Source organism: Cavia porcellus, unplaced genomic scaffold, assembly GCF_034190915.1.
Source record: "Cavia porcellus strain 051 isolate PalLab524CR breed Dunkin Hartley unplaced genomic scaffold, mCavPor4.1 scaffold_14, whole genome shotgun sequence".
Taxonomy (NCBI): Eukaryota; Metazoa; Chordata; class Mammalia; order Rodentia; family Caviidae; genus Cavia; species Cavia porcellus.
Window position 1 is genome coordinate 34,553,503 of NW_026947497.1, and position 15,515 is coordinate 34,569,017.

Here is a 15,515-nt window from a genome sequence, read left to right on the forward strand (position 1 = left end):
CCTCAGAATTTAAAGGAAGAGAACTTTCTTTTGGCTGGCATGTCAGGGGTTTCGACCCACTTTCAGCAGGCCCAGACAGACAAGACTTGGTGGTGGACCAGACCTGCTCATATCAAGGTGCCCAGAAAAGGGGAGAGAAGGGAGCTGAGGAGGAGGTGGATACTGTGCAGCCTTTCAGGTCGCAGATCCTGCTGCCTCCTATCAGCAAGTCAGCCGCCACTTCTTTCTGCTGCTCTTCACTTAACGGCAGCTGTTTAGTGTGCTGACACTGCCCTGTGTCTGCCGAAGAAAATGCTGATGAGGATGAGGAAATGAGAGGTGACCTAGAAACACTGGCAGTTTGGGCTTGGCCACCTTAAGAAGGACTTCTGGCCTACAGGCCTCCTGCCCTAAACAAGATTGGGCAGGATAGAAAATAAGCTCTGTCAAGTAGGCGGTATAAGATTGGAGCGAGGTTCTGGTATCAGAAAAATGTAACTTGAAATTCAGGTGTTTTTTCTCTGTAACTTGTAATTTTTACACCAGGCCAGGTGATGCATGCCTGTGATCCTTTCTACTTGGGAGCCTGAGACTTGCCAAGGCTAGCCTGAGCAATTTAGTGAGACCTTGTCTTAAAATCAGAAATCAAGCCAGGCATGGTGGTGCACACCTGTAATCCTAGCACATGGGAGGCTGAGGCAGGAGGATTACAGCAAGTTAGAGGCCAGCGTGGGCTAGAGTTAAGGTACAAGTGGTTTTATTTTCACCAGAAAGGCCAGGTTCAGTGAACCCGGCCAAGTGGTTCACAGCTCTTCTGTCCACCTCCCTGACCGGGGAAATCAGCGGGACCCCAGGCGCCTTTGGTCTGGGGATGCCCACCGCCAGCCCGCGATCTGCAGTCTGCGCTAAGCCCACGACGGCTCTGCGGTTTCTCGCGAGAGACCGGGCGGCCCCTCTTTCCTGTCAGCTGTCTCCCTCTCTCCCTGGAAGACGTGGCAGGGACAAACACTCCTTTAGGCCGCCGCCGCAGCAGCCCAGGAACCTCGGGCGCTGTGGGGGCGCATTGCGGAAGTGCGCGCGCGGCCGGGAGCCGGGGGAGGGGCGGGCGGGCGCGGTGGCGAGGGGGCGGGGCGTGCGCACGCGCGCGGCCAGGCCGGCGGCTCCCAAGACTTGGGTTGCGCGGCGGAGCCCGGCGCTCGCGCTGTGGCGTCATCCCCAGGCCCTGTCGCGTCCGCTGTCCTCTGCCTCGGCTCCGGGCGGGTGGGGAGGATGGCCTCGGAGTTAGAGTCCTCTCTGGAGGCCAGCTTCTCCAGCAGCTGCGTGGTGCCGGGGGCTTCGGGGTGCCTGCCTCCGGCCCGCTCCCGCATCTTCAAGATCATCGTGATCGGCGACTCCAATGTGGGCAAGACGTGCCTGACCTACCGCTTCTGCGCCGGCCGCTTCCCCGACCGCACCGAGGCCACCATCGGGGTGGACTTCCGAGAACGAGCGGTGGAGATCGACGGGGAGCGCATCAAGGTGAATTGGGGCGCTGCCGGGAGGGGCGAGGGCGTGCGACGTGCGCCCGGGTATGTCACGCCCAAGGGAAGCGTGCAGGGGTCGTGTGTGGCTGACCTCTGAGGCAGAGTCTTCCCACCTTTAGTTGCTGAGATTTGCCTTGGGTTCTTGGTTTCCAACACTGGAGATTCTGACTCGGTAGATTCCCTGATGCTGGAGCCCACACTTGGAATATCGGGAGCGCAGGGTGTTCACTGCCTCATGGGCTGTGTTTCACGGAAGGAGAACACGGAATTTCTCAAAAATAGAAAATTCATTTGTTCATGTCATTTGGTAAAGACTCACTTGAGCGCTGTGCTAATGTTGTGGACGCCTGTTGTCTTTGAGGAAGTACTTAGGTTCTTGCTTACAGTAGTTTCTGTGTGGCACTGATTTGTTCATTTTCCCACAAACGTTCTCTCTGTGTGGTACTTACTACTTGTACTGCCAAAGCCGTCGTCCCCCCCCCCCCGCTTCTCTTTGTTTTTTTGTTTGTTTTGTTTTATTTTTTCGAGACAGGGTCTTGCTCTGTAATTCAGTCTAGCCTTGAACTCACTCTGTAGCCCAGGCTGGCCGTACAGTGATCCTCCTGCATCGGTCTCCTGAGTGCTGGATTACAGGTGTGCACCATCACACCCGGTGTAAAACCATGTTTCTTGGATGCTGTTTCAGGTTCTTCTGACATCCACTTCCTCCTCCCCTTTAAGTCATCATAGGCGCCCCTAAGACTGGAAAGAAGGAGTTGCAAGAGCAGTAGAGAAGGTAGAAGGCCTGAGGGCAGCACAACTGGGGTTTAAAATGGGACCTTGAGAAAGGGTCAGTATTAAGATTGAGGCCCCATGAGGGTATTAACCTCAGACACTGTTGCAGTCTTCCTTACTAAACCACCTAAACAGCTGGGCATGATGCACTGCCCTCTTGTAATCCCAGCACTCTGGGAGGCTGAGGCAGGAGGATTGTTGCAAGTTGGAGATCAGCCTGGGCTACAAAGTGAGCTCAGGGCCAGCCTGAACTGCATGGCAAGACCCTGTCTCAAAAACACACACACTCAAAAATAAACACCACCTAATATCACCACTTAGAACTCACAGCCTAGGGGGCTGGAGATTTAGCTCAGTGGCATAGGGACCTGCCTTGCAAGCAGGCAGTCATGAATTCGATCCCCAGTACCAATAAAAAGAAAAAAGAAAAAGTGTTTAAAAAAAAAAAAGAATTCACAGCCTAGAACACCCCTGCCATCCTTGCTGGATTTACTTTTTTTGCTTCAGTTCATCTGTGTATCATTAGACTTGAGGGTAAAACAGGCTTGCTTTGGTCATCCTAACTTTAAATCTTTTTTTTTTTTGTACTGGGAATTGAACTTAAGACTTCACATTTATGAGGCAGGTGCTGTGTTGCTGAGCAATATCCCTAGCCCAATATCCTAATTTTATATTCTGAGTCAAGACCAATTTCTTTCTCAGTTCCTCAATCCCATTCTCACCGGGCTTTCACTGTTAATAATGCTATGTTAAAAGAGAAATAGGCAGAGTTAAAAGGGATCAAGCCTTCTCTAGGCTCTTTTGCCTTTTAATTTTATAGCTGCCAGTTTTGGTCCTTCGGGTGCACTGTGTCAGGCAGTGAGGAAAGGTTAGCGTACAGTACTTTGCACTGGAAGAGGTAGGATAAGGAGAGCTGAACAATTTGTCACCAAAATTAAGTTAGGCCCAGAAGCCTGTGAGGTAGAATAACAAGGCTTCTGAAGTGTCAGTGTTTGGGTTGAGAGAGAGACGAATTTTGGGAGAGAAAGTTCAAGGGCTTTGGAGTTCAGATGTGAACTTTTGGTGGGGAGGATTGAGCCAGGGTCATTCTGTGTATTCCGGCTGGCTCTGAACTCACTAGGTAGCCTAGTTTGGCCTCCACTCAGCAGTCCTCCTGCCTCAGCCTCCCAAGTACTGGGATGACAGGTGTACATCATCACACCTCTCAAATGTGAATTTTTGAAAGGGTGAGGGAGGCCAGGTGTGGTGGCTCATACCTATAATCCTAGCACCTGGGAGTCTGAGACAGGAGAATCATAGCAAGTTCGAGGACAACCTGGGCTGCATAATGAGTTCAAGGTCAGCCTGAACTGCATAGAGAGACCTTTAAAAAAAAAAAAAAAAAAAGTAAAGGAAAGGGGAAGGGAGGTGCCATGGTTTGAGTATGTAACCCAAACTCCCAATTTGGAAATTTAATCTCCAATCCATATGTGGTGGAGTTTGGGGGGAATTGATTAGGACTTGGGGTCACACCCCTCTGGATAGGTTAATCCATTTATGTTATTGATGGGTTAATCCATTAATTGGTTCATGAGTTAATCCCTTCATAGATTAACAGGCTGTCACTGAGTAGCTTTGTTTCAAAAGCTGGCTTGCTCTCAGTCACCTGGGATTTATTCCCTCCATATTATTGTGCAAAGGGGCCCGATCAGATGCTCTTGCACTTCCTGACTTCCAAGCTGTGAGCCAAGGAGCTTCTATTTATAATTCCTCAGTTTCAGATCCTTTCCAGCAGAGAAAATGGGCCAAGATGATGCTCTTTGTGTCCTCAGCCCCACAACTGTCTAGGTTTAAAAGCTGAGAGTCCCTTGGAGCCCCTCCATCTCAGACACACTGCATAGTTCGTCACCCTGGTCCTTATGCAGCTTCCTTCACCCCAGTCTGTCTTCTGGAAACTTGTACTCATACCTTGTCAGGCTGGCGGGAGGGTTAGATCACACCTATGAGATACCCAGGTTCTTAGTTGGTACCCTTAAAGGACTCCTTGCCTGTCCTAGTGGCTTTGACATTATTTACTGTACCCTCACAGAAGGAAGAGGTCGGGTGTGAGTAGGCGGCTGAAGGGGAGAGGAATACCAGGAAATGAGAGTGGAAAATTGACCCCAGATGAATGAGGCACAGATGTTGAGATACTAAATTGAAAAACTAATCAGGCATATCCCATGTATAGTCACTTCACTACTGGGCAGAGGGCTGGCAGAACACAGGCATAGTGATCTGAGCTCCCAGCCATCCTTGTGGGTGGGAAGAGAGAGAATACGTTGTCACTTGGGATTCTACCCCCTGATCTTTTTTTTGTCTTTTTACTTTTTGTCAGTACCGGGGATCGAACTCACGACTGCCTGCTTGCAAGGCAGGCGCTTATGCCGCTGAGCTAAATCCCCAGCCCCTCTACCCCCTGATCTTAATGTGCTACAGCAATCCGGACCCAGACACCGAGGTGCTTTCTCCTCCTATCTGAGGCTGTCACCCTTGTCTTGTGCCTCTGGCTGTTAAGTAACATTTGAGATCTTTGTGATTTGAAAGGCTGCAGAAATTTTCTGAGATAGAAAAAGATAAAGACAGTTGGACGTGGTGGTGCATGCCTGTAATCCCAGCACTGGGGAGGCCGAGGCAGGAGGATCATCAAAAGGGCTACAGGGCTACAGTGGTGAATCAAAGGCCAGTCTGAATTACATAATGCCTCAGAAAGAAAAGGAAGAAAGAGAAGGAGAGAAAAAAGAAAAGACCAGTTGTGTTGGAATTTTTTTTTGGATGGACAGGGCTTTGCTATGTAGTTTGTGCTGGCTTTCAACTCACCATGTAGCTGAGGCTGGCCTCAAATTGGCAGCAATCCTCCTGCCTCAGTATCTTGGCTACAGGGGTTACAGGAGTGTGTCACCACACCTGCCTATGGTGGAAATGAAAATGACTAAATAAAGTTTAAGTGTTCTGTCTTTTTTATCAGAATTTAATTTATTTATATTTATTGTGATCACCCACGTGCTTGGTTTTATCCTATTTTATTTTGCTTTGATAAATACATTGAATTTTTTTTTTTTTGAGACAAGATTTCCCTCTGTAATTCAGGCTGACCTCAGACTTGCTGTGTAATCCAAGCTGGCCTGAAACTTGCAGCAGTCATCCTGCCTTCAATCTCCAAAGTGCTGGGATTTCGGGCATACATCACTGTGCCCAGTGTAGTCTTTTTTTTAACTGAGAAGTGAGATAGAAGAGCTTTATTCTGCATGCTACCACTGCCTCCCTAACCTATTATGTATCTTCTATGCTTCTGACTTATTCTTGTCATGTTCACATCTTGTTAGGAGAACTATGGGTCTGATCTGAAATGACATTTTGGTACTGGGATTCAGACTTAGGACATTGCACTTGCCAGGCAGGTGCTTGTGCCTCTGAGCTCTATCCCCAGCCTTTAACAGTTTTTTTTTTAAGTTAAAGCTGAAATTTCTACTATTTTATTAATAAAGGGACATTCTATTCATGGTTTTGATAAAGATGGAATTGTGTTAAATATTCTTATTTGTGGGCTGGAAATTTTTCAGAGAATATGATTTAATAGCTCTTTCAGGATTTGTTAAAATGTTTCATGAACTGTAAAAAAATTTCTGATCTCTAATCTGCTTCTAAATACTGTGTATGGGGTAATCGATTTGGGACCTGCTGACCCTCAGGAGATATTCTTATTCCCCATTCATTTTCCCCAGAATTTTCCTACTGTTAAAAAAAAAATGAAAGAACAAACAAACTATATTTCACTGAAAGAAGGAAACCTTGTTTGCAGAATTTTGAAAGTTGATTAGAGTTACAAAACTAACTCCTTATATAAAAGTGCGTTTGACTATTAGGTAGGTCTCCTAGCCCTAGTCCATATGCTCCTTTCTTGGATAAATGTGTCCTTTATTCCTTTCATGCAAATCATTTTTCTGTGGCAGATAATCATTTTTCTTTGGTGTCTGGTGTTTTGGATTTAATCTGTTATTAGGAGTTGTAATTAGGAGTTAGTGATACCTGTTTGAACTGTTCAGTATCTTATTTATTTGTAGAGATAGAAATGAACCTTTGCTATATTAATACAACATATATATATATTTTTTTCTTTTTTTAAAATCTATTTTGAGACAGGGTCTTGCTGTGTATTCCAGGCTAGCTTTGAATTCCTTATGCAATCTTGAGCTAGGTGATCCTCCTGCCTCAGCTTCCTGAGCACTGGGATTACAGGCATGCACCGCCATACCTGGCTTAATGTTAATTTAAGGAAAATAATCAGGACCCGTGGTAAACCAAATATTTAATGGGTAGTTGCTGGCAAAACAAGTGTTTTGCTTAAGCACAAAGAATTACAGTACAATACAAGTGTTGGCAAACTGCTTGAGGGCCCCAGATGGTCTGCTGCCTGTTTTTACATGGCCTGGCGTCTAAGAATGGTTCTTATATTTTATTACTATTTCTTTTTGTTGCTGGAGGTCCAACCCAAGGCTTCATACATCTGGACAAGTGCTTGACCAGGCCTAGGTCCCCAGCCTGGTTTCTACATTCTGAATGATTGGGAGGTCATAACTGAAAGGTGTCACAAGAGTGAAAGCTGTGTGGAATCCAGGTCCACGAGGGTGTGGGTTGTCCTTATGTCATCCCCTGTCTTTATCTCACAGCCCCACCCTTGAGGCTTTGCTCCCTAAACCCAGTGGTTTTCTGCCTGCCCACTTTCTCCTGTTAACCCTGTCTTCAAAATCTAAATTCAGGTGTTTCTTTCTACCCTGGCTTTGAGCTGCAGTTGTAACCAACAGAACAAAGTACAGTTTAAGGATAGGCGTGGTGGTGCTCCCCAGTAATCCCATCGCTTGGGAGGCTGAGGCAGGAGGATTGCTATGAGTTCAAGGCCAGCCTAGGTTACATGGTGAGACCGTGTCTCAAAAAAAGGAATATAAAGTTAGAACTTTCTGTTTTAGAGACAGTGGCTTCTCCAGCCTTGCTCCATCCTGGAGCACAAACTGCTGTCCCTTTCTCTGTGCAGCCAGATGAGCAGGCAGCTGTGCAGGTGCCAGCCCCGGGAGCTTGGTGCCCCATCAGCGTCCAGTCCACTTCTGCAGGTTAGGGAGGGAGATGGAAGCGGCTGGGAGGGATGAAGTAGGCCTGGAGCTGCTTACTGTCTCCGTGGGGTTTGCTTTTTTCTTTTTGGTTTTCTACAGTAGGGACTCACTGTGCATTCCTGGCTGGCCTTGAACCCATTCTGTAGCCCAAACAATAACCCTGCTGCCTCAGCCTCCAATTTGCTGAGTTTGCACGAATATGCAACGGTACCCAGCTCCCTTTTTATTTTGAGATGATCTCATGAATTGCCCAAACTTGGCCTGAATGGGATAGCTGGGATTGTAGGTGTGCACCACAGAGCCTGGCAAGAGACTCTCTATTGGTGCTTAGCGAGATACCCAGAGGAGTGAGCAAGGTGGGTTTTTTTTTTTTTTTTTTTTTTTTTTTTTGTCTTTTTCATTTTTATCGGTACCGGGGATCGAACTCACGACCGCCTGCTTGCAAGGCAGGTGCTTATGCCGCTGAGCTAAACCCCCAGCCCCAAGGTGGGTTTTCATAGACCCAAGCCTTCCTGCTCTGCAGGACGCCAGGAGCCAGGTCCATGTACCTGCTGTTTTCCCAGCCTGATTGCAGCAGCCTCCTGTTCTTATACTGCATCTGACAGACCTGGCCTTGTAAGCTTGTATATCTGAGTGGTAAGGAGAGGCAGAGCGATTACTTCCTTGAATTTTTTTTTTTTTTTTTTTTTTTTTTGGTACTGGGGATCCAATTTACGACCATGTACTTACAAAGCAGGCGCTTATGCCGCTGAACTAAATCCCCGACTCCTTCCTTGAATCTTTGATCAGTAATTAGGCTTTCGTTCTTTACGTTCTTTAGCTCCATGCAGAATAGTTTGGGCAGATGAAGCCAGGTGTGGTGGTGCACACCTGTGATTCTAGCACTTGGGAGGCTGAGGCAGGAGGATTGCAGCAAGTGTGAGATCAGCCTAGTCTGCACAGTAAGTGTAGGCTAGCCTGAATTACATTGTGAGACCCCATCTCAAAAACCAGGGAAGAAATTTTGTTTAGGCGCAGTGAGAAGTCATTGCTTTATGTTGGAGGGGCAGTGTTGGCCAGTGCCAATAATGCAGGTTGGTTGTGGGGCTTACGGTGCTGCTTCCCTCAGGGCTTCCCAGGGAGGGACAGAGGCTGGGCGAAAGAGCAGTGTGCCAGGGAGGGATAGGCCGCCTAGGCTTAGTTCCTGGCCTGATGACTTAGGAGTTTTGTGTCCATCGGTGAATCCTGTAACCTCGTGAGACCTTGATTTCTTCATCTTTCTTACAATGTTTGGTAATTGTCGTGGGCTCCATGTATAAGACAAGGCATGTGAAGCAGTAATCATAGTGCCTGGGTGTTCTTGAGGTGTGCTGGGCTCCAAGTAAAGTAGTACTTCCAGAGTGCTTGTCCTCAGGTTTAAAGAATATATTGTGCATTTCAGCAGGATGTGGTGGTGCATGTGTGTAATTGTAGCCCTCTGGGAGGCTGAGGCAGGAGGATCCCCAGTTCAAGCTCAGCATGAGCAATTTAGTGACTTAGACCCTGTCTGAAAATAAAAAATAAAAAAGGCTGAGGATGCAGCTCAGTAAGGCCCTGGGTTTAATCCCTAGTTCTTTTTACTTTTTTTTTGTCTTTTTCCTTTTTATCGGTACCGGGGATCAAACTCACGACTGCCTGCTTGCAAGGCAGGCGCTTATGCCGCTGAGCTAAATCCCCAGCTCCTAATCCCTAGTTCTAAGGGAAAAAAAAATCGTTTCAGGCAGGGAACTGAGCTGGAAGTGTAGCTTAGTGTAGAGCACTTGTCTAGCAGGCAAAAGACCAATAGTTTGATCCTGAGCACCTCAAAATAAATAATCAAGGAACTTTGTAACTTCTCCTTGTTGGGAAGATAACATTTGTTTACTTTTTATTTTTCCTCCTGGTTTTCTGAGACGGGGTCTCCCTATGTAATTGAGAATGGCTTTAAACTCATTATGTATCCCATGCTGGTCTTGAACTCGTAATCCTGCCTCATCCTCCCAAGTGGTGGGATTACAGGTGTGCACCACTACACCCAGCTAATATTTGCTTATTTGTACTGCTGGGATCGAATCAGCAGCACTTAGAAGCAGTGAGAGTTTGGAGAGAATCCAGATTGATTTCTCTTGCTTCAGTTTAAAAGTTTGCCACCTGGTTCTCTGTGCTAAGTGCACACATTTCTGCTCTATAAGCCAAAAACCAAGAGTTGTCTTGAAATGTTACTAATATTAGTTACAGTGTTCACTTACAACTTAAACCCAGCTGTTCACAGAAGCTCTTACTATTGCCACCAGATGGTCTCTCCCCCTCCCTCTCCCTCCCTCCCCCTCCCTCTCTCTCTCTCTCTCTCTCTCTCTCTCTCTCTCTCTCTCTCCCCCTCTCCCTCTCCCTCCCTCTCCATCTCTCTCCCTCTTCCTCCCTCTCCCTCCCTCCTTCCTTGGCAGGGTGGGAAAAGGCCGGAAAGGGGGTGTTATCCAGGTTGTCTGACAGGGGCTCTTGAACCACACTTTGGTTTGTGTTAAAAGTAGGAACTTTTCTCCATTAAAGTACAATCTTTTTTTTTTTTTTTTTTTTTTTTTTGTCTTTTTTGAGACAAGGTCTCGCTATGCAGTTCAGGCTGGCCTTGAGCTCACTTTGTAGCCCGGGCTGGTCTCAAACTTGCAACGATCCTCCTGCCTCAGCCTCCAGAGTGCTGGGATTACAGACGTGAGCCACTACGCCTGGCTAATAAAGTGCCAGCAACATAAAAAGCATGAGATTTGGGGGCTGGGGATTTAGCTCAGCGGCATGAGCACCTGCCTTGCAAGCAGGCGGTCGTGAGTTTGATCCTCGGTACCAATAAAAAAGAAAAAGACAAAAAAAAAAAAAGCATGAGATTTTATTGGGATCAGCTTGAAAAGCAAACATCACAGAAGTTTACCCACCCCTCTTACATGGCAAGGTTTACATTGGCCAGGAATCCCTCAGGTCTGCCAGCTACACACCGGGAAGGCAGAGTTGTGTCGCAGGAATTGCTTCAAGGTACAGTAATCATTCCTTACTTGTGGTTTTGTTTTCTATAGTTTCAGTTACCTGTGGTCTGAAAACATTAAATAGGAAATTTCAGAAATAAATACTTTGTAAGTTTCAAAGTGCATGTTACTCTGAGAAGCTACTGAAATTCTGTGCAGTCCTGTGGCCTCCCACCTGGACTGTGGGTCCTCCCTTTGTCCGGAGTAACCATGCTGTAGATGTTCTGTGAGCGCCTTGGTAGCGGAAACAGTAGGTAGAGATTTCAGTATTACTGTCAGCGTCAGGCATATATCAGGGCTATTGAATGTTTCACCTTCTGCTAAAGGGCTGAGGGATTGGGCCACCGTGTGGAGTTCCAAGCTTGGGATCACTTGGCGCAAACACAGCCTCAGATCACCATGAATCCCCCAGACCTGGAAGCCCTGAAGAGGTAGGTTTCAGCTAGTGTTAGAAAAAGTGTAGAGAGGGCTGGGGATTTAGCTCAGCGCCTACTTGCTTACAGTGGAGAAGGGTTCCTTCCCACCCCCAGCCCCTCCAGCGTGTGTTGTTAATTGATGTAGGGAGTACTAGGTATAAATAGGTGAAATTTTAAACCTTCACTGATGAGTCAAACCAGATATCTTAGTGTGGGCTACTGTGTTACCAGATGGTCTCGCATGCATCTTGTTTAGAAGCAAAAAGAAGAAAAATGTATATGGAAGAGCAGGGAGAAGGAAATGTGGCAGTCCATCAAAGAAAAGAAGACCATTTGAGTTAAAATGTATTTAAGTTAATTGTAGGCTTGGCATGGTGGTGCATGCCTGTGATCCCAGCACTTGGGAGGCTGAGGCAGGAGGATCACTGTGAGTTCCAGACCAGCCTGGGTTACAAAGGGAGCTCAAGGCCAGCCTGAACTGCATAGCAAGATCCTGTGTCAAAAAGGCAGGCAGGCAGGCAGGCAGACAGACAGACAGACAGAAAGTTTAGTTTAGTTATATATACATTTTAGATATATATAATGATCACATTCATTATAGGAGTTTGTACCTGTTCATGATGTATCTCGCTTCTTCTGTTTTTCCCATTTCCTTCCCCTCCCTTCAGCCCTTCTTTCCCTCCTTATTTACAGAAACTTTGTTTTCAATTTTTCCTTCTTGTTTTTTTTTTTCTTTCTTGTCTCTTCTTTCCTCCACTTCCTTGTTCCCCTTCTCACTTGAATATTTTTTTCTATTTCACAGTACCTGTTTGCACTTTCGGTTTCTCACAGTGCAAACCACTGTACACTGTAACTACTGCAAACAATGTGGTGCTTACAGGAGTGTCTGATTTATTTCACTTAAACAGTATGGTCTCAAGTTGCATCCATTTACCTAGAAATGTCTTGAGTTTATCCTTCTTTATGGCAGAGTCATATTCCATTGCATTAAAAACCTCACATCTGTATCCATTCACCAGTTGATGGGCATTTGGGCTGCTTCCAAGACTTGGTCATTGCAAACTGTGGCACAGTGAACATATTTTTCTGTAGTGTGGTGTTTTTAATTCTTTCGGGAAGGTACAAAAAAGGGAAATAGTTGGGTTGAATAAGACCTCTAGTTTTGTGAGGAATCTCCATACTGATCTCCACAGTGGCTGCACCAGTGTACCTCCCACCAACAAGGAACAGTGGAGAAGGGTTCCTCCCCCCCCAGCCCCTCCAGCATGGGTTGTTAGTTGATGTCTTGATAATAGCCATTCTTTCTGGAGTGAGGAAGAAAACTCTGCTTTCTTTATCCGGGGCCCCTTATGTCTAGATGCTTTCACTTCACAGCTTTCAGGATCCATCTGTGTTGCAATGTTTTATTGTTTCATTCCTTTTAATGACCGAATAACGGCCCAGTCCGCGATACAGACACCCTAAATTTTGTTTATAGTTTGTCAGTGGATCAATACTTGGTTGCTTCTGCCTCTTTTTTTCTTCTTTTTCTGTTTGTGTTTTGAGACAAGTTCTGATGAGTGTAATACAGGTTGGCCTTGAACTCCCTATGTAATTTGCAGTCCTCCTGCCTCAGGTTCCCAGAGTGCTGGGAATACAGGTATGTGGCATCACACCGGCTTAAAAAATAACCATTCAGACCATCACGTAGCACACTTCACATACTTACGTGTGTGCCAGTGGGCTTGTTCGGCATGGAGGCCCATGTGGAGGATGCCTTCAGGCCCCTGTTCGGCATGGTTCTGGGCAGACTTGCAGTCCTCGCCCTGAGTACGTGGCCCAGCAGGATCCTCCGGAGAGCAGATCCCCCTGTGTTCATTTGCTGGGTGACCCCATCCTCCCTGGGTGGCTCTGGCCGGGAGCAGTGGGTGGGGTAAAGTGGCTGTGCCTGCAGGGCACTGTGGGTGTGGGACCGCAGGCCTGCACCCTCAGGCCTCCATGTTTAATGGACCCAGAGGAGTGATCACAGGGCGTGGAAACCAAGTGGACAGGTGTTTAAATACTCCACGTGTTTGCTGAAGCCGGATGCATCTTGTTTTAAAAGGGGTTTAAAACTCCTTCTTGAGGTGTAGCCTTATTCCTTGAAGCAAGCTGGGCAGTGCCACCCTGAAACGCATGTGCACCCGGAGTCCCAGCGCTCCTGCGCAGAGCCCGGGCTCTGTCCTGGGCGCGGGCCTGGTCTGGGCGGGGTGGGTGCCGCAGGCCAGCGGAGGGAGGCGCTGCTCCGCAGTCACTGCAGTGAGGTCTCGCTCTTCTCCTGCAGATCCAGCTGTGGGACACCGCGGGCCAGGAGCGCTTCCGCAAGAGCATGGTGCAGCACTACTACCGCAACGTACACGCCGTGGTCTTTGTGTACGATGTCACCAACGCGGCCAGCTTCCACAGCCTGCCGGCCTGGATCGAGGAGTGCAGGCAGCACCTGCTGGCCAGCGACATCCCGCGCATCCTCGTGGGCAACAAGTGTGACTTGCGCAGCGCCGTGCAGGTGCCCACGGACCTGGCACAGAAGTTCGCCGATGCACACAGCATGCCTCTGTTTGAGACCTCGGCCAAGAGCCCCCATGACAGTGACCACGTGGAGGCCATCTTTATGACCTTGGCGCACAAGCTGAAGAGCCACAAGCCGCTGGTGCTCAGCCAGCCCCCCGAGGACGCGGTGGCGCTGCGGCCCGAAGCCAGGCCCGCACTGCCGTGCTGGTGCTGAGCTGAGCCAGCCAGGACTCCTCCCGTGCCGCGCACTCAGCATCTGTGTCGCGTCCCCTTCCTCAGGGCTGTCACTGTGGCCCCAGGAAAAGGTGCCTCTTACTGTGGATGCAGAGGAGGAGAGGAGGACGCATCCAGCACCTTCCGCGCACTGCCCCAGAGCCCCGGCCTGAGGGAGGCAGGGACAGGGCAGGTGCTTTGTATTCGCGCTGGGATCTGCAGAGAGCACAGAGCCAATGGCAAGCATCCGAGGAGCCGGATGCCTCCTGGTTAGCGTGGGTCCTGGTCTCTTGCTCTCCCCCAGCCCCCAATTAATTGAGCATCTAAGTGTTGGCTAAAATCAGTTTCCATTAGACTGCAGCTCTGATTCCTGAGTCTATGTGTGTTTCTGTAATGGTGTGTTACCTGTCAGTTTCTGTAGGGTCACAGAAAATAGTCCTCCTCCGTGTGCTAGATATGTTAGAGCCAGGTGTGGCTGTAGTCCCAGACACTGGAGGCTGAGGCAGGAGGATTGTCTCAAGTTCAAGGCCAGCCCAAATCAAGTAGTGAGACCCTGTCTCAAAAAAACACAGAAACACTCCAAAAAATATTTTGTTTCCCTCAGTTTTGAGAATGTTTCAATGTTTTTTCCCTACTTTTATTTTGAATTTAAAACTTTGCACAAAGAAAATGATGCATTTGCATATGAAGCGATTTACATAAGTGGAATGTAAGCCATGGACTCAGGTGACGTGGTACATCCCCAACTGGGTCTTGGCTGCCTTGAGTGTGGGTAGGAAGCCAGGCCAGGAGGTGATTGTACCTAAGGAGTTTGTTTAATCGTTGCAGTGGTCCTAATGCATTGCTTAGTCACAAAAACAAACATGGTTCTATTAAACTAATTGAAAGTAATAATTACAGTAAATCACAACAAATCATTATTGTTTGAAATAGTGTTATTTGCATTTTGAGAGATTAACCCATTTTTTCATTTTTCTTAATTATGCGAGAGTTAAAAATTTTTATGTAAATTAACATTGATTTCTAACTATTTTTATAGCAGAGCAATGACAGGTGTAGTACTGGTGATGGGTATGCTAGGTTTTTAAAGGAAGGACTCTTTCAGTTCAAAACATTTTTAAAAGTTTTTAAAGGGAAGAAAGTTTGTAGACTTTCCAAGCGTATCTGTTTTCTCAGTGTTTTATGAGTTTTTTAAAAAGTAATTTTCTTTTTTGTAAGAAGATAGGAATAACTTTCCATTACAATTATATGGAAGGACTTTTTTCACTTTAATATTTATTAATTTTAAAATATTTTTTATCTCATTTGCAACATCTTACCATTTTAATTTTTAGAACATGTTTTTATTTTTAAACAGAAGATACTTAGTTGAGTGGGGGTCGAGTTTTTACATATATTCCAAAATATTTATAAAGCACTTCGTGGACTGTTGAAATCACTTCCCAAAATGGTGGCTATCTAACAACTGTTAATTTTTTAAACACAAATCCCATATTTTGTAAATCTGTGAATTTAACTTTTGACCTTTGATTGAAATATCAGAATTGTTTAGAGAAGTGTTCACGTGAGAAAAGCAGGGCACCCACCCTGCCCTGCGGGGGCTACCTGCATCACCCCAGCCTGGGGAAGCGCTGCGCTGACCTGTGTCTCCTCGGGGAGCCTGGCTGCGTTGCCGTGGAGCAGGTCACGTTTTCTCTGTGATGCTCAATAAATCATCTTCGCGAGGAAAGAATGGTGTTTTGTTTCCTTTTTTTACTGGGTTGAATATGAAATTTCCAAGTGGACCCCTTTCCTCCACTGGTTTCCAGGTAATGTATATGTGAAAATTTCTAATGTAAAAATCCAAAATCTAAAACTTGACCAATTTTTGGACTTTATTTCAGATCAAAGGTACTCATCTAGAAAAGTTTATGAAGGTTTCCCCCCCCCACCCCGCAAAAAAAACCC

General features: G+C 46.9%; 1 protein-coding gene across 1 annotated transcript; it reads left to right on the plus strand.

Annotated features, from left to right (window-relative positions):
* The first annotated feature begins 1,119 nt into the window (after window positions 1-1,119).
* Rab33b (RAB33B, member RAS oncogene family) lies at window positions 1,120-15,300 on the plus strand. The gene is made up of 2 exons (XM_003476811.5): window positions 1,120-1,497; window positions 13,129-15,300. Exons 1-2 carry the CDS (start codon window positions 1,249-1,251, stop codon window positions 13,567-13,569), a joined length of 690 nt encoding a protein of 229 aa, XP_003476859.1. The 5' UTR covers window positions 1,120-1,248; the 3' UTR covers window positions 13,570-15,300.
* The last annotated feature ends 215 nt before the right edge of the window (window positions 15,301-15,515 follow it).

What these genes read in the sequence shown, in the direction of transcription:
- Rab33b (XM_003476811.5), top strand. Translation starts at nt 1,249, where the DNA reads ATGGCCTCGGAGTTAGAGTCCTCTCTGGAGGCCAGCTTCTCCAGCAGC. An exon ending in TCGACGGGGAGCGCATCAAG is followed by an intron (nt 1,498 to 13,128) that starts GTGAATTGGGGC and finishes CTTCTCCTGCAG; the next exon opens with ATCCAGCTGTGGGACACCGC.